General features: G+C 44.8%; 1 protein-coding gene across 5 annotated transcripts in view; it reads left to right on the top strand.

The window, feature by feature from the left end:
- Positions 1-25,679, top strand: part of LOC105684814 (protein sickie) — a 164,370-nt gene that overhangs the window by 62,554 nt on the left and 76,137 nt on the right. For 4 of the 5 annotated variants that reach the window (XM_048650276.1, XM_048650274.1, XM_048650275.1 and 1 more), the window contains 2 exons: positions 6,316-6,485; positions 23,201-23,355. In XM_048650276.1, coding sequence (XP_048506233.1) covers positions 6,316-6,485; positions 23,201-23,355 — 325 coding nt within the window. Of the gene's footprint in view, positions 1-6,315; positions 6,486-10,816; positions 10,932-23,200; positions 23,356-25,679 lie in introns of those variants that run through there. The other variant, XM_048650278.1, reaches the window with a different exon arrangement.

Below are 25,679 nucleotides of genomic sequence, written 5' to 3'. Positions count from 1 at the left end.
GAGATCGTGCGAGTTCGTTTATCCCGTACCTATATGACGTGTGAACTGAAATCTGATTTGGGATCGTGCAGCGATCGGGAGATCCGAGGTACGTACGTTGTACCGTACCTACGTCGAATGATGCTGCATAAATGGCGTTGGATTTTTAAATGCGGCGAACATTATCCGGCGCGAGATCCGTTCGGATGATATCGTAAGAGGATCGAAAAAATATAAAATTTTATACGGCATTACCGTGAAGAAATTCCGGCAAAACGATCCCTGTGAAATGAAAAGGTTGTGTTTTATGCACGAACATATTCACGCATGTACAGGGTGGTTTGTTTGATTCAACCGCACAGCGAATTATTCCTGATGAAAATATTTGAAATAAAAACTTGGTCGTTCATCGGGCGAAAAAGATGTGCTAGTTTTTCTTGCGATTTTTATTGGATTATAAGAAGCCGAATTCCAGATTTGTAAATTCCAAACTACCATCTCCTGATGAAGATTACAAGAAAATATCAATTTTCGTCTCAATAACTTGGGAATAATCGAATCGATTTAAAAATTTTTCGAAATAGGTCGTTCGCGAATTGTGGATCTCTTCTCTGCCAACAAATAAAACAAGCCACCCCGCATATAATACGACGTTATTGTATAATGCGTGAGTAACATTGAAATCTCACGAGTGTTTCGTAATTTTGTTTTCGTCGTGGATCGCGTTGCAAAAGCAGCAAGTTAATTAATCGAAGCTGAAAAGTGAAGGAGCCGGCCGGGGGTCGAGGGGGCGCCCCGCGGTGTTTTATACGACAATTAAACCGGACGCGAGAGGTACATGAATTACCTTATCGAGCGAAAACGAGAGAAAACTTGGTACACGGCGTCCATAAATATACATGCGAGCCATTTCAAAGAAATTCCGTCGCCCGACCACCTCCTCGGGATCCTCGCGTTCGCAATAATTATTGCCCTTCGCCTCGACAAACTGCTCACTGACTCCGTTGCGGGGAAGATTTTGTCTTTGATCCCGTTGACGGACAACCTCAGCTACCCGCTTACGGATCATCGAGGACGCGTTGTCGGAGAGACAAGACTTGATCCCGTTGACGTCGCGACGGTGAGAGCTGCCCAACAATTGCGCTCATCGGCTGAAAATTTAGCGTCGACACTCTTCGGAAGTTATTCGATCAATTCTCGACGGCGCTGTATAAAGTAATCGACTGTATATTAAATCGGGTCGGGTATAAATTGCGAAAAAACTTGTAGCTTTTCCGAAAATAGTTTTCATCTAATCCTCCAAGGTCGATTCGAGGACTTTTCTAATACGTAACTACTCTACCTACGTCCTAAACGAATAGAGAAGTTTCAAGAGTGTATATTTGCATTGGATCGGTTCCGTTTGTCGGCGATTCTTCTACCCCCGTACAGAGTCGCCGAGCGTACGATTTGTCTTTGACTTTGATTTCAGCGCCACCGTACCGCCCCGTAACAGCGGGTAGATGCGAGTACGCGGCTACGGATACATAACGTCGGCGAAGAGTTGCGGCGCGGATACAAACGCGTCGAGCAATATATATATCTGTTATTTGCCGCTGATTATTTATACAAAGACGTACGTGATTCCCATCGCCGATCGTACCTCGTACCGATATATATATAATAATAATAATTTTTGTCACGCTTTGGACCAGTTCGATCGGAAGCCGGCCGGCATCGACGGCCGCTCCGCCAGGTTTAACCGGCTCGCGATGAAAATCTCCTTAAACGCGTAGGGGTTTTTGAGCGCGTGCCTCGTTCCGGGATCCGGGGGTCCGCGATCACTTTCTTCCTATGCGCCTCGAGCGGAGCCCCCTCAGGACGTTGGAATGAGAATCGCGAGATCGTACGCCCGATCGGGATCCTTCCATTTCTGTACCGCGGCCTCGGCGATCCTGCAGGAAGAAAAGGACACCGGTCCCACGGGTCCGCAAGAAGATGTAACTCGTCCGTTTCGCCGCGGCGACGCCGGTACACCGTAGCCTAGCCGGCCGACCCGACGTCGATACCGCCGCCACTCTTAACTCAACTCTACCTCCGCTGTACCTCCGGTTATCTTCTTCGGGTCGTTCTCCGGACCGCGAAGACGCGCGGTCGTTCAGAATCTCCGAACGTCGGGGCGCCGCGCGACTCCCGCGCCGGAGATGTCCTCTTATGGTAGCGCTTCGCCCGCAGCAGCGCCTCCGCAAGACAAAAAGTCCGGTTGCCCTCAGCTCTTGCCGCTCTCCTCGCCTCTCGCGGTCTTTCTCTCTTTCGCTCCCTCTCTCCCTCTCTCCCTCTCTCTCTCTCTCATTCCCTCAGATATTATGATTATAGATATATAAGAGTGTAAGACAAAACACATTCGAATCTCGGAAGGAGAAAGAGAATAGGTTGCGTAAGGACGCTGCTGCCAGCTTCTGCTCTTCTCATCCCCGTACTTCTTCTCTCCGCACCTCTTCTCTATCTCATCTAGTACCCATCGCATCTCTTCTCTATGCACCGTGAACCGGCGGAGGCGGAGGTGGAGGTACACGAGCCACGTACACGTACGGCGTGCATCTCGTTGTCGGTTGATATTCCTGCTCACGTTGCTCGTACACGCGGACCGAATTCCAGTCAAATTCGATGTGCGTTCTCCGCGTGGTTTCAATTCGTCGGTGTTATACGAACAACATCGATCAGTTTTGAGAATCCGTCGGTATATGACACTTGCTGGTGAAAAACGAGGTCGATCAAGGAATTCCAAGTCTTCCCGTACACGACCTAGAACTCCACCGTGAGAAAAAAGAAATGCGATTCCGTTTTCCTCGAACTGCGATCTAGGGTAAATTGAAAAATGCGAACCGATGCCGCGGAAAGGGACGTCTTCTACTTCATTTTTACAGTTCTCAATTCACGCTCGCACCGCGGGAAATGAGAAAATCAAACTAATTGTAGCACCGAATCACTGAGTCATTTACAACAGCGTTCATCGGCACCAGTTTCGATGCAGAATGCACACCGCTGGGGATAGAAAACACAGACGCAGGGATCGAAGGAAGAAGTATTGCAAGACGGTTTTCGGGGGTGACGATACGTTTCGGGCAGCGATGCGGGCAGGCATCGTACAACTCGTTGGAGAAGAGCTGCGGCTCACTTCGCACAAGCACCTGTACGCGTCTGTACCGTATAACAAGCGAGGGACGGATTCCCCTATATATCCACAAGTGCATCAAACAGATGAATTTCGGATGAAAGTGCCACTGATGTACGGGATACGCGCAACTGCACAAAGAAATCACGTATCCCCGAAGAACCCTTCCAATTCTCCTCGCGAATGCCAAAGCTCTGCGTACCGCGTACGAAAAGCTTTCACGGTATCGCGGCACAGTCTCAACGCACGTCCGAATTCACGTGCGCTAAGGTGGCTTTGATTAAAAACCTAAATTAGTGCACGGCGTGAGCGAAACTCGCACGCACACGTCCACGTAGAGAGGTACACCACGTCCCGCCTCTCTCCTCACCGACAATGAGTACAACGCAAGAAACGCTACGATACCTTGGGTTCGAAGGCAAGAGCGTTCCATATTCCAGATCCAGTTTACTGGGAAACTCTACTCTAGGATCGTGACCTTGCCGGGTAAACGATACCCACATGGTGACGATCGCGTTAGTCGCGCTATCCGCGCGCTATGTATTGCTCGTAATCGGAGCGCGATGAAAAGTTCATCGTAACGACGCGGACGCATGACTCGCCGACTCCGTAACACCTGGAGGTAACAACGCGACGGACGGACGGACGGACGCGTTCAAGGGGAAAGTTACGACGGGTGCGGAACTTCTTAGCTAACGATTATTGTTTACCGCGTGTCCGCGAGTCACACGCATCGCGAGAGACATTGCATCGCACCGGCGCACGTATTGCACCGGCGATATTTCTCACGGTTCAGTTGTGGTCCAGTTGTCTCGGCGTAGCGGAGAGGCGATCTGTATCTTTGAGATTTTAGCCGCTCGTGCTCGACGGTGGTCAACGTTGGTACGGCTTTTGCGAAGTTATATTGTTCGGTGACTCACCGTCAACGGGGTCCTCCTCCCGTTGCTGCCGTTGCATTTACCGAGCGGTGGTTTTCTACTTACGGTTTCCTTTACCTCTGTGCCTCGGGTTGAAGCTAAAAACTAAAAACAATGGAAACAAAAGAACAACGAGCTTACGCGAATGTTGGGTACACGTATAATAATAACGTGTGTATATATGTATACCGTATGTTCGTAGACGCCGAACGTATATGTATACCCCCGCGCACCTATGTAGACATTTGCGGGATAGTAACTATAATGTACCCGGGCCACGTTTATATGTACATTATACACGTACGTACGTACGTATACACAATAAGCTCTGTGGTACAAGTTTGTTTGGATGAAACCGTACAGCTATATATCTGCATCGTACCGACGGTGCGGGGAGAAATATATTTGAGTTTGGTAGGTACGAATTCTATGGATATAGGTATATACACACACAGGACTCTCGACTATCCGGATACAAGGTACACGGTTGTACGTTGTGACAACGCGCGCGGTCACGTTTCGCGAATTCGCGTACAATATATACACGTATAAAGCGAACGTCCGACGGTGTACGTAGTCCTAATTGCACCTCGGTGAGTTACTCAGTTTACACCGGAGTCAGCGAGGCGATAGTTACGACGGAATACCGATACCAGGAATTTTACTTTGCTTGACACCGAGAACGATGGGGGTTCGCTCCGGAGGTTGATACAGAAACACGCGTCCGACTATATTGTCCTCTTTTTGTTTTTTTCTCTCTCCTCTTACAATTAGTCATGGCCACTCGCTCTCGGTTCGGCGGATCGATCGCTCGCATCAAAAGTTCACGAAATGTTCGTCGAACTTATTTGGTATTGGGTTTGAAAAAGTGACGCTATAAAGTTTGGAATTTCATCGATCGGTTACGGGAACGTGCGAGACTTCGCTTCGTATACGAGAGTGTATAGTTTGATCGAAGTACGCGGGTACGTCGCGGGCGTAAAAAATACTCGATTAAAAGCCAGGGGCCGTTTATAGTTCGCTAGTGTACGTACGTTTCGGCAGTGCGACCGAATATAAACTCGAATGGACCGACCGCGATGACCGTTGGTCGAGCTTCGCGAACGTATTTCACGTGACGCGGGTAAAAAGCCAGAGCAAGAAAGTGTATTTACTTATCTTCCTCGATGTTGTTTCAATAAAGTTATGGCCAGATATACCGACGCCCGTTGTATCGTCAGGCGCGCTTCGAAATGTTTTAGGATCCGTACACTTGAGTCATCTACACCGTCATTTAGATAAGTGCGATACGGTGCGACTTGAATATTCGTACCATTTACGCTTCGACCCGTTTCAACGGTCACGTTTCGCGCCCTCGTCAATTTTTCCCATTGCGATTGTCATCCGATAAACTGAAAGGCTGCAAATCATTCGAAATGTATGTTCTCACCTTAAATGTACGATTTTCAATTTTTTTTTTTGATCACCCAAAGATCAACATGCGCCTGCATATTCGGGGCAATTGAAAAATGTCTTGATAATCGTTTCCATGTAAAATAAAAAAAATAATGACCGCGCACGATGATGTGTGATTATTTCATAGATGTGGAAACTAGTTTCGAGGTAATTCTTGAAATTACCCCTGATCATATAGCGCTGTACGGTGAACAACTATAGTATGAGTGTGACCTGTAGGCGTCGATTCTATGCCGCTTTGTATGTCCAGTCATCGCTTTGATTTCCTAGCGTAATTTGTAATAGCAAGTTGTACATGTAGTAGATGATGCGGGTGTACAATGTGTATCGGGGTATGGAGGCTAGAATTTACTTGAAAGTTTCTCTGACTAACAGGCGATACCGAGCGACTCATGAATCGCCGCACAGTGTGCGTTTCCAAGTACTGATATCGGGGCGGAGCGGACGTGCTTGCGCAAATCACTTAGTCCCGGTGTGCAAAGTTGCTCGAAATTTCGATTTCTCGAACATTTACAGAGTTCGAATTGTGCAAAGAAAATTGGCGAATTAAAATACCTAACGAAAACTCACAAAGAGTTCTTTTGGTATGCTTTTCAGTAATGGCAACGGACACAATTTTCGTATACATTTCAAAGCCCGGGGATTCGGGTAATTTGAGCAATTTCGCTATACCATGTCCGAATACGTATAATAGCCGGTAACCACGTCAGTTGATTCAAAGTAAAAGCGAGTCGCTGCAGTAAGTGCAGAAACAAACTCTTTGTCCCTCTCAGATGTCTCTAATGCCTCTTTTTAATATTTAATGCGTAGGTGGAGAACGTGAGCTTGTGCGTCGGGGCGCTACGCACACTTGGTGCAGACGTCGGGGCGGTGAATCCTGGCGAACTCGCCTCTGGGTCCACCCTGCGCCCCGTTTTGGCCCTGCTGTTCGCCTTGTCGCGACACAAACAGAGGGCGAAACAACTCCAAGACATGCCTCGGTGAGTCATTCTTTCCCCAAGTTCAAACTCCATTCCAAAAGTTCATCCCACTTCAATACCAACTGTATAGGACGAACAATTGAAAACTCTTTGATGTGAACATCGAAATTTTGTTTTTAAATAACCACCAATATCATAGAAAACTGTCCATTTTCGAAAAACTATTCACATCACTCATTGTCAGAATATGTTAGCATTCGCGAAGCCAGCATAGTTTACTGAAAAATTCTTGTCATCCACACCAGCAATCAATAGATGAAAATTCAGAATCGCTGTAACATTTGGAAAAGAAGTTAATCGAATTCAAATGGCGGGAAATTCGTCGATCAAGGCGCTCTCATTTCTGGGGTTACAGGGGGATGAATCAATCGATATCTTTCACGGGGTAAGAATCGTGAGCGAACAGTCGGTAAGCTCTCGATTGTCGGTAAAACTATAACCAACCGCGAGTAAAAGCTGCGACCTTTTTGTCCTTGTCTTGGTACAATACCAGCTGACGGTTACTCTTCCGTTTCGTTTGGTACGTAACGTCGGTAACTCAGCACGCACCAGACCAAACGTGTTTCATGAATTTTCCACGAGTAGGGTAACAAATTGCGTGCGATTTCAAGTTTTTTTTAAAAGAAAAATCGATCACCGACGGGTAAATGAGTTTTCGGTTTTTCATTCCTGCGGGTCGATGTTCAAAAAATGAAATAAAATAATTGGATAATCAACGAGCAACAATCGATCAACTGATACACCGTATTGCCGTTGCAACGGAATCGAACAACTTTCAAAGCGGAAATTGGCACCAAAACCAATTACGTTCTATCAGCTACTCGCTGTCAATCGCAATAAATAACGAATGACGTCGAGTATCTATTAAAATTCAAAGTGTCAAGTTTCCCAACACCACGTATGGAGGTATAGCATTTCCTGATCGAGCGATATAATATCAGACCAATAAATTAGTCCACCTAACACATCGATGCCCCTAATCGGATTCTGATTAGGAATGGAAAAGAAACGGATAGAAGGGGCTCGGAATCAAACATGAATCGGCCAGTGGAATCGATTCAAACAATCTCCCCCATCAGCCTGCATTGCCGAAAGAAATAGAAAAAAACAGAATGGAAAGATGACCATCACAGCTTCGTATATCATTCACCAAATTGAAACGTGGACGACTAATTATATTTTTCCAGTAACTCGGTCCCACGGGATAATAAAACCGTTAGGTAGGATTAAGAAAAAAAACAAAGAGCTTTCCGTTAAAGTAGTACGGTTACCCCGCAGGCGATACAAGAAACTTGCAGGGTTTTTCAAGTCGTCCGACGCAAGCTGGCGACGTCTGAAGTTAAAGTATCTCGTAGATACCGAAGTAAGATAAGCTAAGTGCACCGAAATGCGCGGGATATCTGGTTACTTGCATCAAGATTCTTAACGTACTGCACGCTATACCCGAGCGCAGAAACGTTCCGTTGATGTGAATGAATATAATACCGATGCGCTTTCGTCGATGCGGAGTGAATACAAGGGTTATATGGCACGTGATGAAGCCTCGGGGCTTTATTGTGTTCAGGAGAACAATATTTCGCGCGACGATCCCGTCAGGAGCGATCATTGATAACGGTGTTCCGCTTCGAAGTTTCGGAGTAGCTTTCGTACCGCTGTTTCTTCTCAGGTATTATACAGGAAATTAAACTAACGTATACGATCCGCGGAAACCACCGACGTGCGCTTTTCAATTATATACCTGTAACTTCGAGATGTACTTCCCCTTCAGGAAATGAAGTTCCAACATTCGTATATATACCATCGGTTGCTATGAGAAGGATTTTTTCGACAAAGCAACTGGATATCACCGAAGTAATTTCCTCGTGATAAATTTTCGTAGAAACGGTACTGATTTTTAGCATTTTAAGTGATTTCAGGAATAGCCGACCATTGCCTTGCGGTGGCTGACTTTTTTTTATTTTTTTTTTGCACTTTTATTCCATTTTTTTCTCCTCTTTTCTCTTTATTTTTCTTCTTTCATCTCATTGTGCCGGAGCTTGAGTTCTTTTGTAGCCCATTTTCAGCCAGTGGTGAGTCACCAGATGAAATTTCTGCAACTTGCTCAACGCGGATGAGCAGAGTACGAATTTATTATTTATATATACATATATACGTAGGTATGTCACGTGTATTTACGTCTTAATTAACAAAGCCGAAGTATAATACCAGAGCCCCGTAACTACGAGTCAAAACACATACGAAGAATGTTCTTATATACGTATCGTACGATCGTCGGAAACTTGTGCCACTTTTCGTTTCTGCGCATGCACAGAGAGGGGTCCCTCCTCAATATTAATACCTTATGTACGAGGAGTTATATCTATAGTTCGTTAGAAACGTGCGCAGGGGTGGAAACTTGAAATATTTTAATTACTCTGAGCGCAGTTAATTCTTCATAGCAACTGCCACCCACCGCTCAAGAGAGAAATGCGCTCCGGCACTTACGCTGTATACGGAATCTGTTTCTACGCCTCGTTTCTCACCGCGAAACTGCGCGAATTTCAGATGAAAACGCGCTTGTGTAACGATACGATGTGTAGAAACTCAACTTACCTACATTTCTAACATGTAATTGTCCGCTTCTAAACTCGGGAAATTGAGCCATAATCTTACGCTTGCGGTCGCAGCTTCTACCCGCGATGACTCGCGGAATTTATAATCAGAAGATTCACGTCCAGATTATGGGTACCGTGTCGAGACGATTATCATCGGAATAGGTCAGCTGAGATCGCCGTTGATTTCTTTTCGACTCGTTTCAATAAATTTTTCGTTTCGACTACCGGAGAATCGTTGCCCCAAGAATTGTGGGAGGTCTCCACCCCACCGTCTGAATAATTATCTTCCCCACGGAACCGTCGGGACCACATATGTGAAAAGATTAAATAATATCTGGAGGCAATCGGGAAACACGCGGAACCTGAAAAGTACCTACCAATTAGCCGCTGCGGTTACAATTCAAAGAACCGTGAGCGTTCAGGTGCGGGTCGCGCACCAGACCGCCGGCACAAAAAGCGACACAGCATGTGTGACAAATTCACACCTGATGAAACGTGTAAAAAATTGAAAGTGCATCTTACACGTCACGTTACGTGGAAATGCAAATCGTACAGACGACGGGGCAGTTAGAATGCGTTAGAATGCACGGAAAAATGTTGGAACAACCGGATCGGGGTAGGGGATGACGTACCGGTGCGCCGAAATCTCCGGTTGGTTAGCGTCAGGAGAAAGTCAGGACGGGATTGGTTGCCCTCTGACAAAGGGGCGGAGGGGGAGGCTGTGAGATGAGAGAGAGGCCATGTGCTATGGGAATCGTCTGTAGCCCTCAGTTTCAAAGAGACCATCAACGATGCCTACACCATGGCTAAACCATGGGCTCCGTTGAGCCAAAGGGCGTTTGACAGAAGCATGTGAGAATAACGTACCGTTCGTGCGTGAAAAACGTGACAAATTTTTTCGTTGTAACCACGCAGCGTATGGAGTTTCGAAATTTCAGTGATCGTTTTTGACTGTTTGTTCCATCGAATTATAGTTTTTTATATAATTATATTCATTAGTTATTTTTTTTTTCGATTACTTTATTAAATTATGTTCGACGAAACGCGCGTGAAAAAAAAAAAATCGTGACGATTTCATTTGGTGCGCTCTGAAGGGTTGTAATTTTATGTCACGTTTTTTTGTTAACAGTGCGGAAGTAAAGTTTGAAAATTTAAAACGGTCTCAACCGGAAGCACCGCGATGGTTTTGAGGAGATATAAATCCGGATGGAATCTAATCAACCGAAATAAATCGACGCATTCGTAAAGAAAATCACGTCTTAAAAGGGTCGATAAACGAATCGCACGATAATTATGTATTTTAAAAACGTGCGATATTGCCGGAGAAAAGTTGTTTCGGTTACCCGGCAGATCGTTCTTTGACGTGCACTGTCAAATTATGCGGCGAACGCTCGCAGATTTCGAACTGTCTCAGAGATCTAACTAAACGCTTTATATTAAAATAAAAAATTACTTGAAAATGAATGATAACGAATATTGAATTTTTTTATTACTTCATTCCCACCGCCTTCGTAAATATATCATTGAAATTCTTACGACATATCTAATTCGTGTACATAATCATTAGCACGTAAGAAAACAAATTTCATGTACGAATTTTGACTTGTATCTGAAATTTTAATCGCGTTTCGTTTCAACTTATTCATTTCATTTGATTTGATTTTGTTTCTATTTTTTGTACGTTACAAATATTTTTTGAATATCTAAAACAAACCTGCGTCTTCCATGTTGTAAAATACGTAATATAAATCGATCGGAATAAAAGTTAAAAATTCTCCAAGATGGGAAACAGTAACAGCAACAGCAGCAGCAGAAAAGCTCGGAGTCTTCCAAACTCACCGGAAGCTCATAGGTATAACATTGAAATTTTTCATGGTTTGGATTACGTATAATTTGTAGCTCTCATCTGACTTTGCTTTCGTAAAGTTGGCGGCTCACGTATTCATTTTTTTTTTTTTTTTCTCTTCTTTCGAAAATTGATCCCCGGGGAGAACAAAGCTTGGTGAATTGTGTTCCCCCTGCAGCGAGGTATGCAAATAATTGTGGCCGATGCATGTAGTTTCGTTATTCGCACGGGTGATTCTCATTTGTTTGAAAAGCACTCGTGTCCAGGGCTGCGATATACGTGCGATCTATATTAAGATTGAAAAAATTCAAAACCAGATCCGAGAGGAGGCGAACCCTCAGAGACCGGTTAGCACTCGACTTGCGTCTTTTAACACCTTTTGCTGCACTTCGCTAGCTTTAAAATAACCGGTGCATGCGACACGCGGCCGACAATTTCTCCGAATCAATTTTAAAACACACCATATATTTATACCGGAAATTCACGATCATTACACAGCCCTCCGACTGTACGTATATATTAAAATTTCTACACCCCGTATCGTTCGATAACAAAAAATTCTTGTTGAAGTACAAATACGTTCAGCGATTCGCTATCAATCGTATATATAGAAATCCAGCGGCTATATTCGAATTTCTGGATAGGTATACAAGAAATGCTAAATATCAGCCGACTCGTGAACCGTGAACTGCGTGGGCGGACCAGACTTTGAACACGAAATGCATTCTATACGTTACCTGCCTGTACAGATATATATATATACGTATGTATGATATGTACATAGGTATATACCTATATATACAACCTTGCGTAGACGCTGGAAATACGAGGTCCTCGTCCTCTCAATCCTCGTCCCTTCTTCTTTCCTTACAGCAGACCTGCACGTACCGGTAGGGAATGCCGCGGCATGGGTAGAAACTCACTGCATAAGAAGAAAAAGGTAAAATGAAACTGAAAAAAAAAAAAAAAACGAAATGAAAAAATTCGATGGCGAGGTGCAGGTTTGGGGCGTGAGGGGCATTTCTGTCTGCTGTATCCCGTGTATATTCGTTCAGATGAGGATGCGCCTACATAAAAATGAATATCTACGTGTTAGCGACATGCGGCGGAATGAATTCATTCTTCTTCGATTTCGAGCAAATATCGTGCGGACGACCAAATTTCGACCACGCGAATTGTGAACGATTCAAAAAAATTGTAGAATCGAATCCCACGAAACGAAGGTGCGGCTGTTCGATTCCAATAATACCCATTAATATTCTCGCCAGACTTGAAGTTGATAATTTTCGCCCACGACTATACGGTTCACTTTCAGTCCAAGTTCTAGTAAGTTCTTATCGATGCATCGTGAAACTACCGGTACATTCCAACATAAGCCCTTAAGTTTCCCGCCTCGAAGACCCGCCAAACTTTTGTAGCTGTACACGAATATGAACATCCTTATAATCGATGAACACCCAAGAGTGAATTTATATAAAGCTGCCATTGTAGAGCCAGAAGTCCATCAAATTTTCTGTACAAAAAAATCAAAGCTTCGCTTTTATCAGAGATCGCGGTGATAACGCGCACCAATGTACTCGTACGTGTAAGTATCCGTATGAGATATTTATCGCGTGTCATGGTTCATATTACGCTTCTGACAGTGGAATGTCTTGTAACGTTTAATTAACTTCGTTTTAGCTCAAACGTTCTGTCGTATGCTCATGAGTTACGAAGAGTTAAATATTACGTACACATACCACGCCGATAAACGCCAGAGCGTTCAATTGTAGATAAATTTATTGAAATTAGCAGCAAAAAAGTGAAGGCGGTCAGACGTTTTTTTTACCCTCGATTGATTCGTCACGATTTTCCTCAGGTATTTGAGGACTTGAAGATCCTCTCGCCACGAGTGGAAGTGATTTTGACTTTCCTTTTTTGTTTAAAAAGAATTACCTGTGTAATACTTCCCAACAATGTCCTCTTCTCTAATCGAAAACAAAATGAAAGGAAACGGAAAATTTTATACGTTTCTTTGTCAAACGATCGTCATGTCTTCGGCATTGTACACGAGTGTTCCGTCCCATTAGACACTCGATGTCTAGGTGGATACGCTCGGAGTTCCGTCGTACAAGGATTTCTTCATCTGGTATGATATCATATACCTTTCCCTGGAAACTAGAAAAAGCACTTCGTGGGTACACGTCGTGCAATGTCGAAGTCGTAACCGTGTACACATATTACGCGTGCATACTTACTGGAACGGACGTAAGCTTACATCGTTAGATTATTGTAGAGACAACTGTACCGAACGTCCATACAGCAGCGAGGCACTTTGCGACGGTTCATCGAGAGCACGTGGAGCTAGCTGACTGATGCGCTTTCTCTTAAACTTTTTCCGTCCTCCTTACACTCGATCGTGCTCTTCTATTTTATTCATCCGCGAATGCGTTTGTCGTTCCTCTCGTCGTATCGCTCGTACAATTAAACATCGGGTATCTTTATTCATCGTATTTTATTCCATTGCAGGTACGAACCCCTCGACGAATGTGCACCACTTGTTCAATTGTATCTGAGATACGTGTATTCATTATTGCACACCACGCGGTGTTTTTATCTCGTTTGAATATCTTTATTTAGCGAACGAGTTCAAAGACATCGCGAGTGACTCAATGTTTTGGATGTGAATGACCACAGAAATAGATTTCTCATTTTCTATATATATACAATACGTACACGCGTACGCGTACCACCCATTCGCGCGTTTATTATCATGCGTAGAGATGTACAATACGCGAATTCAGTTAGCCAGAATGCGCGGTGCACGTGTATCAAAATTATCGTTATCTGCCAAACCTCCTATCGCGTATCATCGAATACGCTTTACGAGTCTGATTTCTCGGTATCGTTCTCAACTTTCGGTAACTCCGATGGTTCGTTTTTTCGTCATCCGTATAAAGCGACCTTTATATCGTCGTTGTTATATCATCATTATTGTCGTTATTATGATCGTGATTATCTTTAATATATATCTCTCATTTGTTAGTTGCACATTTCACTCGAGCTTCGTTACGTCACCTAGGATAATAATTTTCCGATCGTTGTATCCCAAGTCGTCCCGACGAGTACTTATTGTACTTGACTCTTCTCATTTATCTTTGCACAATTTATGAGAGAGAGAACGTAACAGTGGCTCAAATTTCGATTCGATTTCCAATCACATTTTGGGCGCACGTTGCGCGCATGGCGTTAATGTAATTTATACCGTGTTTGATGTATTACAAATCCCACGGGGAATGTGATGATTACCGAGAGAGTCAGAGTGCACTTCGTACAACTATCTTATATCTCGGCTTATATTGTGTGTTGATTGAATTACTCCGAATATGGTGTGCGTTATGATGTATCAAATGCACCGCTATTATTCTCCCGCTCGATATATCGAGGGCTGAATACCGAAAGGGCGTAACTCACTGAAAAACTTCAACGATCCGATGCGGACGCGTAACGTTGAAAGTGAACGATGTTAACGAACTTGAGAAATATGATGTCAATTCAAAATTTGAACTCTTTTGGCGAACGATTGGATCCTTTCATGACCTGAAAATTTTTTTGAGAAATTAATCGTCAACTTGCAGCAAGAAGTGACTCGCCTGGGGTCTTGTCTTTTTGTTTTTTAACGCTCAATGTCAGCTATGATGAAAATGTGGTATAGTTACGTAGCGATAGCTGATTTTCCTTATTCAAACTTCAATCACGGTTACTCGGATATACGATACGCACGTTTCATCTATTCTAATAAAATTTCTTCTATATTTTATCAAATTATCTTCCGCGCAGCTTGAGTTATGATCCCTTTGATGATGGAGCGAATGAATAATGGAGACGTCCCGTTCGGAAAAAGAGGTATCCGTTCGAATCTGCCAACGCGAGAAAAGACTCGCGAACGCAGCGTGTGAAAAATCATCAAGCGCCGCGAATTCGATCAAAAAACCAAAAGATTTATAATCACCATATCGCGTCGACCGTAACTTCTTCCGTTTTTTACACTGCGATTCACTTCATTTTTCAACGTTACACTCACGGCTCTCAATTGTTATACTTTTCCAACGTTATGAAGACCTGCCCACCGTCTATACTTGGCTTATACCGTCGAGTTTCTTAGATGAATTTTAATTGCGTTCCAACGCGGGCGGTCGGAGGGTGAAAAAATAAAAATAAAAATTCACCCCTTAGAAGTGCTATTAATATTATTTAAATCCGGACACTCTCATAATTCATTCCTTGTAAATTACGAAGAAAACCGCTGCACCCTGCAGATGATACGGTGCGTATAGAGACCCCGACGGATGGCCGAATCGAAATCCCTCGATTAAAAATGGGACACCCTGTACGCACACGTGTGTACACTTGTGTGTACGTGTAATATAAACGGGCGTTCAACCCCCGTTGTCAATTCACGACACCCTCCGTCATATATTCGTTCTACACTCTTTTGTACGTACAATACTTACGTTTTCACGTCTTGCCTGAAGCTGAGCGTACGTCTCAGCAGTTTTCAATATATTCCCGGAGCGTTGAGCGCCTGACACGTAGCTATACGTGGATAGATATGAACAGCAATGCTTAGGTTCTTTTGTGAACATTACGTGCAGCGGGAGTATTCTCTCTGTGTTCTTTTGCTCGTCGTCCTCATTTTCGCGCTCGATTCTACGTAGTTTTCTAGTAAATTGTGGATTCATTTGCTGTCCCATTTTTAGTGTTACTTTAATCGAGCCGTTACCTTACAGGGTGTCCTCGAAGTGTTTTCGCTAACTTTGAACGTGGGTAGGGGATGCGATTCTGTGACGGAAAGTCCTCTCGCGTTTTCGCACCTGACGAACGGGTAACGAGATATTCAAAAAAAACGAGAGCCAATCAGGAGAGTGCTTTGGGCAAGTTCAATCTTCCCGCCGTCTCAACGGCGCGAGCGAGGTGACGCAGTGCCCGAGCTGACTACTAATTGGTGGGGAGAGCTCGCTCCTCACCCACTTGCGTGTAAGCGCTCTTCTGATTGGCTCTCGTTTTTTTTGAATATCTCTTTATCTGTCCGTCAGGTGCAGAAACGTGAGAGGACTTTTCGTCTCAGAATTGCATTCTCTAACCCACCCTTTGAGTCAGTAAGAATACTTTTCGAACATTCTGTATATTCTTCGTTGAAGTATTTCGACAGGTTTCATCGGTATAATTCTGCACGCGACACAATTCCGCATTTATGTATATACCTAAATTCAATTTCAATTATGCGGATACTCTACTTGTCACGTATCAAGTTCAGCCTATCAAAACGCTAACCGTATACCTAAAATTGGAATCATATTTAGCATATATCTCACGTATAACTAGCTCTATCTTCTACTCACGATCTCTCGAAACTTTGTCGATATTTTCACGTAATTACCTACGCGTAAATTACAGGCTATCGCGCCACTGTATTTAGGATACCGACAAGCAATCGAACCAGTTTATATTGCTCCAAAATAATCACCGTTCAACCAACCACAGCGACGTACATCGATTGTCCGTGTATTGTTATGCACGTGTACAATCTACATGTACGTGTAAATATTAATGCCTCGGTATCGGCCCAGTTCGTAGTTTTGTCAAGAATATCCTATATACGGACTTTGTACGTACGAGTAGACGTGTACCTGTATAGTTAGGTTTTACAGGCACGGTGTACAGCTCGTGAGCGTTATACGCAGAGATGGATATAAGGCTTGCGTCCGTAATTCATTCCGGCAATTAGGGGTAATTGCGTGTCATACCCTACGGCCAGTCTGTCCGTCTGCATAACCAACGAAACACACACACGCGTATAATAATACTGTGTGTACGTATCGTAAAGTGTGCGGTTATATATCCGTACAGAGTACACGATGTGTATATTTAGAAACGGTGCACGGTACGGTATAACTACCTTCCTTTTCTTCGTGCGCGGAGTCGAGGGCTGCGGAGGAGCGAAGATGCGTTCATCTCTGCAGATAATACTTTGACCTTCCTCATATATTTTCGAAGACGTAGCACTTACACGTAACCATACCCATACGGCTACTCGCGAACCACATCGATCACGCGTATCTACCTCGCGTATGTAAACCTCACTTTTACAGGCTCCGCTTGAGAGGAGGATATAATTCGATTCGAAAAAGGGTCCGATAATCAGAGGCGTGAATTGATCCCGCACCTCGTCAAACTACGCGTTACAATCATTGCCTCGGTAATGTACACCCGACGCGTTGTCGGTGGAAAGTTTTTCACCTCGGTGTTCTCTTGGTTTTTTTCTCACAAGTACGATTGAGTTTTTTCTTTTTTTTTTTCACCTCGGGTCAATCGAAGCAAATTTCCTAATCTATTTATCACTAATCGATGAACGGAAAAAGAACGTGGGGTGAACTCTACTCATTGACGATTCCAACTCTTTCTCGTTTCTCTTTACGAACGTTAAAACGGATTGTGATGAAAAAATGAAAAAAAAAAGGAACGAATAAATTTGTGACACTCTGAAATGGAACTGCTGGTATGCGCTGAATTACGTTGAACGTAGGGAACGGAGCGGTGATTTGAACGCGATAGGCGCATAGCACGCCGTGTCATTCCGAGCTTGAAACGCATAGCGGAAAGTAAAACGCCGGAGATATGTACGATATCAGATGCGACGCCCCCGCTTTTTGGGGACGCACCTTCAGAGAATTCCTGTGACATTTGGAAGTCGATTCTTTGACTCCGTCTCGTTTGCAGCTGCTTCTTTTTCACTCACCATCTGCACTTTTATCTTCTTACCCGCGGGTCCTTCCATCGCCATCCCACTCGTTACTGGACCATTCACGCTGGGACACCGGTATAATATTTGTTATACGTTTACCTAAGCGAGTTAAAACGCGTCTGTTATATTTACAAAATATACGAGAAAATGGATACAATACGGGGTATGTTCCAGTTTGAACGGAAAGAGAATAGAACCGATGATTAAAGGCGTTCGAAAAAAAAACAAAAAAGCCACCAAACGCGCGTGAAATCTACTCGAAAATGTACGACGCTTAACATTACCCGAAATTCAAATGCCGTGTTTTTGTAATTTTTTCGTTCCAACAAACAAACAAAGGTAACGAAATTGTTTGTGTAGTTTCAAAAGCTCGATGACGACGCCCGTTCGAGTTTGCCTCGAGCTTATCTCGTGCAACTCTTTAATATTCGGAGCAACGTAGTCAGCTTCGTTCGTTCTATATCTGCGGCAAATCATCCCTCTTGTCTCATTCACGTTTGAAATCGACTCCCAAATTGGGCGTGAACAATTCGCGAAGCTGATGTATATATAATATTCGACATTACAGATGTACTGTACGCATAGTTCTCGCAAAGACATCGCATTTCAGTCGGTTTTCTACTCCGCCTCATTTTGCGGAAACGACGTCGAATTTTCTCCGCAGTTCCCGCAGGACAATGCTCCCCTCAATTAGCGCGGTATTTTTTGTCCTTCTCCTTTTTCTCTTTGTTTTTTATTATTGTGGCTTGTCGTTTCATTTTTATACTTACCCCGTCGTAGCTACGTACGTAATTTCACGTTACTGTACGTATATACGTATGTACATACGTATCAGTCCGAATCGCTTCCCTCGATACGGCTTTTTCCGCCACGTGCTCACCGTCGTACATGTTATCAACGCTACGTACACGTGAACATATATCCTTGGCGCAAGTAAATACGTATCGTGCCACGTACAAAGGACCAGTGTATAGGTGAATGTGGAGATCCTTGTGCGTATGTATACGCGCGAGCGTAATAAATTGTAGGTATGTTTCGTACGCCATACATGCCACCGACAGACAATGAAACGAAGCGAACGCACTTTGTTCAATTCGTGCGGCACATGCGTGAGATCCTGCGGAGGGACTCGACTAATTACCTTTCCCATCTCTCTTGTCGAAACACTCCTATGCGCGGACGGATGGATAGACGCACGACGGATGGGTGGACGAACGGATGGATGGATGGACGGACGGACGGATGGCGTATAGCGTACAACAATCCCGCTATACCGCTCATCTGAACGCGGCAGCACGTAACTACGTACCTACCTACGTGCGGACTTCTCAACGCCCGCACTAACGTGCGTGTGTGCCGCCCTCAGAATTGTCCTTGTATTTCGCTATCCCTCGCTATCCCTCGCGCAGCCCCGTTACACCCAAACTCAGTCACCTCCAACTATAACATTTGTGCAAAAGCATCGGACCGTGTTCCCCCTCGTGTATAGCCTATACATATAATACACAGCGCCCGCGGTACAACGTTGATGAAATCGCGTCATCTGCGGAAGGCGCGTTTTTTCCGTATCACGGGTATACGACGCCGTTTTTTTTTCTTATTATCGCGCGGTAATTGAACATCGCCTATGTCGCGTGAAAACGTATGACATACGGCGGGGAGATGAGGAGCTCCGTCCTACAACATCTTCGCCGAGTTACTCGTCTTGACTATTTGTAATAAGTTTGTCCTTGACCCCGAAATTTGTATCCACGAATGACGCTGTCGCACGATTATCCTGTGAGACGCCTACGGTTCGCGGACTTATTCGATTCACGATCTAGTCGAAAATGTATTTGAAATTCATTCGAATCCGCAGCAGCGACTAGTTTCGATCGACGTCGGGACGAACGCCACGTGTAGCCGCACGTACCGAATCACTGCTGTAGCATTATTGACGTAAACCTATACATATACGTGTAACGCAGAAGTATAGGGATACGGTATAGTCGAACTTGAACTCACAAACAGTTTCGAAACTCGACTCCTGTTCCAGCCTTTCTTTGAGTGAACTAAACGTCGTCTCTGCCGGCTGCAGGCTGCGGCAGTGAAACTTTTACGTCTAAATCTACCGGCTAAAAACTCCCTCGCCCGAGGCGACGACCGCTGCAACGCTGGTTCGTCTCTCCCTTTCCAACAGTTTGCAGTCTGGTTCCAATTTTGACGTTTAATAAGTCCCGCGATTAAATTTTCCGTTGCAACGCTCGTGCAAACATAAAATTTTGTGCGTACAGAGGTGTGTGTATGTATATATAGATAGGAAAGGGCGAGAAAGCAATCTCGCTGAAGATGTTTCAGCGCTTCGAAAATTCCATTAAACTTATACCCACCCCGAACTTAATCCTCGTCCCAATGGATGTTCGGTTGTTCGACTTTGACTCCCCGAAGTGCGGTAGTGGCTCGCCTTATTTGAACGAACGTTCGGCGCGACCTCTTAGACTAAATATTTACCCTACCATGTATAACTTAACGGGGTTTAAGTTAGCTGCCCAAAGTTTACACGGCGGTACCCATCGGCCAGTGTACCGTATAGGTATGTGTGTATACAGCCGTACATGCACCGCTTATTGTACATGCAATTTTACGAGGTTTACAAGTTTCGGATAATCCGCCAAATGACCTTATCCCTCGATTCCTATCGCGTCGTGTATTAGGTGTATCGTATTCTGGAGACAATCGAGAAAATCGATTTTACTATTCTCAGAAAATTTCGCTTATCTACGCGTACGTCGAAGATACGTAGCTACGGATATCGAAGGAACCGCGACGTGACCGTCGATTGTGTTCGCCTGTCGTAAAATATTCCATTGGAATATTTAAAACGGCTCACCCCGTAGATGAAACGCGAAATTCTGATCCGGTATTTACGGGGTATTGTGACGTACGGGTAGAAGCCTCGGTTCACGCGCGGTTTCATTCTGCGGGCGCGCTTTTTTCGCTCTGACCACGCGTAAAAGCTGACAAAGGACTTTCGATCGGGATTCGATATTCAAAACGCGTTCGAAACCTTTCCGATTATCACGGATTCCCTCGAACCCCGGGGGCGTTCGCTATACGCGACTTACTTCCCATCTCTTATCTCGAAACATTGAACGGGAGAGGCGAAATATCGCGGTAGCGCGAGGTTGTCCGGGCTTTACAGAAATTTCTCGTACCCCGGCGCAATAATTCACCACCGAAAAACGCGAACTATGCGCTCTTTTAAAATGCACGATGTACAGCGGCGATATCGGTCCGCTTGATCGTCGATATAATACGGCGAGTGGAAACGGGAGTTCAACTCCATTATGCGAATTGCTCGACGAGAGAACAGAACCCTATCACGGTCTGGTGATCATCGTGTTTTAAATTACAAATTATACCATTCCGCCGTTACATGCGTACCCGTACACCAACTGCAGCGAGAATCGAATGAGAGTGCATTCGTTAATGATTGGTTACACGCGCCATTAAACTGCGATGATACCCGTTTTTCATTCATCGCAACGTACGAACAATGATTTCGATTAATTTTTTTCGCTGAACTGAAAAGTCGCCGCAAAAAATTCAACCGATTCGCAATTAACTCGATTCAAAAACTAAGTACTCGGAATCCTGTAATACGACTCGGATTCTGACGTCCTGTTATGCCGGCCGTCGATAATTAATTCGTCTCCATTAATTTTATGGTATTCAGATTAGTTGTACATTTGCGATTCCTTTGGTACGGGTTAAACGACGCTGACGACGGTGGACTTATGGCTTTTCTTGCGCCGTCGGTCTCCTCGGGCATTAAAGTTTAGCGAATGCTCCCGGTTCAAACGCGATATCGAATCATGGGCCAGAAGGGTCCCTTATTAATAGAGAATACTCAATCGATTGCGACTAAGTCCATTGTCAGAGCCCGTACACTGGTATACGTGTACGTAACGCGTACACGTATATCCTGCCCCATCATTCGCCATACCTTACCGTATAGAATTGCACAATGACGTGTGTATTGAAATCACGTGACGAGGGTCGGGACGATCCCTCGAAACAGACGTGGGTCGCGGGAAGAGACGCGGCGCCCCCGATCCCAATGATCGTTGTAATATAGAGTCCATGGGAATTATTAATCGAGCTCTTTGAATTTTATCGAGAATTATTGCCCACGTTTCGGATCGAACGAGACTCCCGTTGTATTCCATGCTTTTTTTTCTTGCTGCTACGAGAGATTTTTTCTCGAATCCAAAATTTTGACGAGAGACACACGATTGGTACGATCGAATATCATCGATCGGAGAATCAAGTTAGTCAAAAATTTTTAGCGGCTGATAAAATACGAATTATGTTGCGTGTCAACGAGGATACGAGCTATCGGTTCGCTAAATTTGAAACCATTTTCGACGGTGGTGGGATAGCGCGAAGTGTTTGTTTCTGCGCGCGTTCGCCCCGTTATAATATAATATACGCTGAGGTTGGTGGGCTCAACGTGAAATTCTCGGCATTCTTGTCTCGCTAGTATTTCAACGTGTTATAACGAGTTATTTTGACGTAAACTTCCCGACAAATTATATCTGCATCGCCGTGCCCGACGCGTATTAAACGCGGCTGGTCTGAGCATCACGTGCATCGAAAGGCGGTGCTGCAGTTTGTAGTATAACGTAAGTGGTAAGAAACGTCGGAAAACGGAGTGCGAGTCGTAAATCAACGGGTCAACAAGAAATCCATGGATCCGTAGCGACGACGTCGCTATCTTCGAATTTCTTTTTCGCTTCAGCTTTTTACGGTCGCACTTTACTCAGTTTTTTTTCTCGCATCACGACAGACTAAAACGGAGGAAGTACAACCGATCGGAAAGTCCCAGCTACGTTTCGGTGCTCCGCTCAAGTTTTCGAGAGATAAGAAAATAGCCGTGCTCGTATGGTCGAAAATATGCGATTATATTTTCGAAATTCTTTCCTTCCAAGACTGTAGGCCTTAGAAATCCTCATTTGAAGTTTCCAAGAGTATCCCGAATACTCGAGTATCCAACGTGGTGGAAACAAGATATCCGTTTGCGGTTGAATTTCATCTCGCTGCATCTGTTTGTCACGTACGCGTTACGAGAGATATTAGTTTGGTAAACACGTGAAAATCGATCTCGTCCCATTTTTTTTTTTTTTTTAGTAGCCAACGAAAACCTCCTCATCGGCACGACAACGAGCGCGACCGTTCGGTAACACCGAAAAATAATATTCGGAGCTCGTAACCGCGGTACGCATCGTCGATATAGACATTCGGAAATCAATATCTGGAATAATAGGGTGATTACTGGATACAAATTTGCTTGGAAATAACCGCCGCCGCGGGGCAAAGCTGAATGAATTCGTTAGTTTCATGCAGATTGTTCGGGAGGCTCAAAAGAGCCGAGAGCTAACCGACTACACGTACGTAAAAGCTTGCAAAACGAATCGTTATAGCTTAATAATTTCATTCCGTTTGATTACAGATTGCCTTCACCCTACAACAAGCAGGCGGGTGCGGGTGGTCCCGGTGTCCAGGGCGGCACCAGCATCCCCTTGCCGGCTACGGTCGCCGCGACAAGAAGATGTCCTCCGGACAAAGTGAGACCTGCACCTTCGCCAGCGCATCAAACCCAACTCGGTTAGTCATCTCAATCGATACGGATGCATGGACGGACTACTTTAATTTCAGCCACGTTCTCCTTTCATTTTCCTTCACATTATTCCACAGTTGATGATAAAAAAATTGAAAATGAGGAAAAATTTCATTCGGAGGTCTACGCGACCGAATATACTTATCTAATCGCGGTCGACCTAACCGCGCCGAGCTACGCTGTATTCGCACGTAATTTATCTCGAGGTATAAGGTGAGCGTGGGAGAGACGGCAATTCGCGACAAAGACGTAGGCGCAGGTTGATTCCAGAAAAGCGGCTCGAGAAAATTGAACGTGGGCAGATGTATACGTGTACACAACGATACGCGAAGATAACAACGACGACGCAATTGCTGCCATAGATACGCGGAGGATACGAGAATACAGGGAGTCTACCAATTTCCCACCCCATCCTCGATATCCATATTCCACCGCTCGGCGTAGACGCACCGCCCGGTATTCTCCCCGAATATATACATATATCTGCAGCGACTGTATGATAAAAGATGAAACTCGACTCTTTCCGTATGGAATTAACGATTCTGCTACGGGGAATACGAAAAATGGTATCGAGTATACACCAGAATTCATTCGCACTTTTCATTGCTTCTGGATCAAGCTTTCGGTTTTTGAGGATTATTTCAACGGTGGACAACGTGAATCGTTACTTCAGATGTGGCAACGGATGATTTTCGCGGTCGTCGAGACGGACGATATTTCGTACTCCGACGGACTCGTGGATTTTGAGCGGAGATTTCCTCGGGCGACGAACGATCGGTGAATTATTTAAACGCTCGACGAGGTCAGTCGACTCGCGGTTGATGGTCTGCGGCTGGACGAAATTAAGCGAGTTTCGCGTCTCTCCCCATAGGCTGGTCGGTACGACGCCGCTCGACGTGTTTTCTGAAAATCTTCCTCACTTCTCCGTGTACGAGAGGCGGTGGCGCGGCGCCCATCCCCCGCCAGGTTCGCCGAAAATTAAATTCGGCTTCCAAGGGGTTTTGGTTTAACAGAGAAAACCCCATTAGCCCGTGAAGCCTTCCGCCTTTTAGCAACCCTTTGCACATTTCGGAACGTTTTAAGAGATATGGCCGTCGCGCGCTACCGCCTATAGATACTCCTACGTGCGAGAAGGGGCTGCGCTTTGTGCCTACGAATGCGTAAGTACGCGCGCCTATAAATGTGCGTTCGTGTACAATACTCACTCACAACTATTGCGCACCTACGTTACCCACATTCGCAGACGCGTGTACGTGCATCCGTACTTATACCCACACATTGGCAACGAAACTCCGATGCCTATGGGGTGCAACCCCATAGTTTATACTTTGCTCCATAATTCCAACTCCCGTGCCTAGGGCTCCCAATGTTACTGACCAGATGTGCACGCTGATTCCAAACGGTTCTCAATGTCCGTGAATTTCCATATTACTCGCCGCGCCGCGGTCGAGGGATCAAGTTTTTCATTTCGTTGAGCGAACCAAGGCGATGGAAAAATCCGACGGAAGATTCGTCGAGAGTCATTTTAGTGTATTTTAAAATTTTCAGAAACAATCTCATTCGAAGATTCACCTCGCTCCAAAATTTTTCAGAAAGTTAATCTCGGATCACACCTTTTGGGAGAGTGCGATTCCTTCTGTTTTTCGGAATTTTCTTTATCCGAAATTTCTTTGAAACGTCGTCCGCTATACATTTTGAAGAAAAAGATGAAAAACTAAAAGATAAATGAAAAATGCATATCACTTTCAAGATTATGTAAACATATCTTTCCCGGAGGCTGATAATATCCCAGTCTGTTTCTGGGTAAAATTCAAACAACGACGGTGTATTTACACAGTTCACACTCCACGGTGAAACGAGTATTCGTCCGGCTACGATGATGCCGACATTTGACGAGAAACTGAATGCGAAAACCGGTTGAGAACCGTCGCTTTCGTTTAGGGGATGCAGGCGTTCTACGTTGATACATACCCTACATCAAAGCGCGTGTCTCCCTGGATACGGATGCCGCGCAACGTCGACGCTAACGTTGCTCGGGACTGTTGGGTAGGACCGAAAACGCCCGGTAGAAATAGACGCGCGTCGCCCTGTTTTACGATACAGTTTCACGTCGAAGTTCCTTCTTCTTTTTTTTTTCTCCTCTCCTCTCGCTTTCCTTTTTTCCCTCCATTTCTTTCTTTCTTTCATTTTTTTTTCTCCTTCTTCTTACGCGCCTCGGCTCGTGCCGTTCTTATTTATTAGATCTTTCAGGACACCCTCTACTAGGCTAGACCGAAATCTACTAGATTCGAGAAGCTGACGACCGAACCGG

This window comes from Athalia rosae, chromosome 2 (assembly GCF_917208135.1).
Source record: "Athalia rosae chromosome 2, iyAthRosa1.1, whole genome shotgun sequence".
Taxonomy (NCBI): domain Eukaryota; kingdom Metazoa; phylum Arthropoda; class Insecta; order Hymenoptera; family Athaliidae; genus Athalia; species Athalia rosae.
This window is presented reverse-complemented; position numbering and strand designations above follow the sequence as displayed.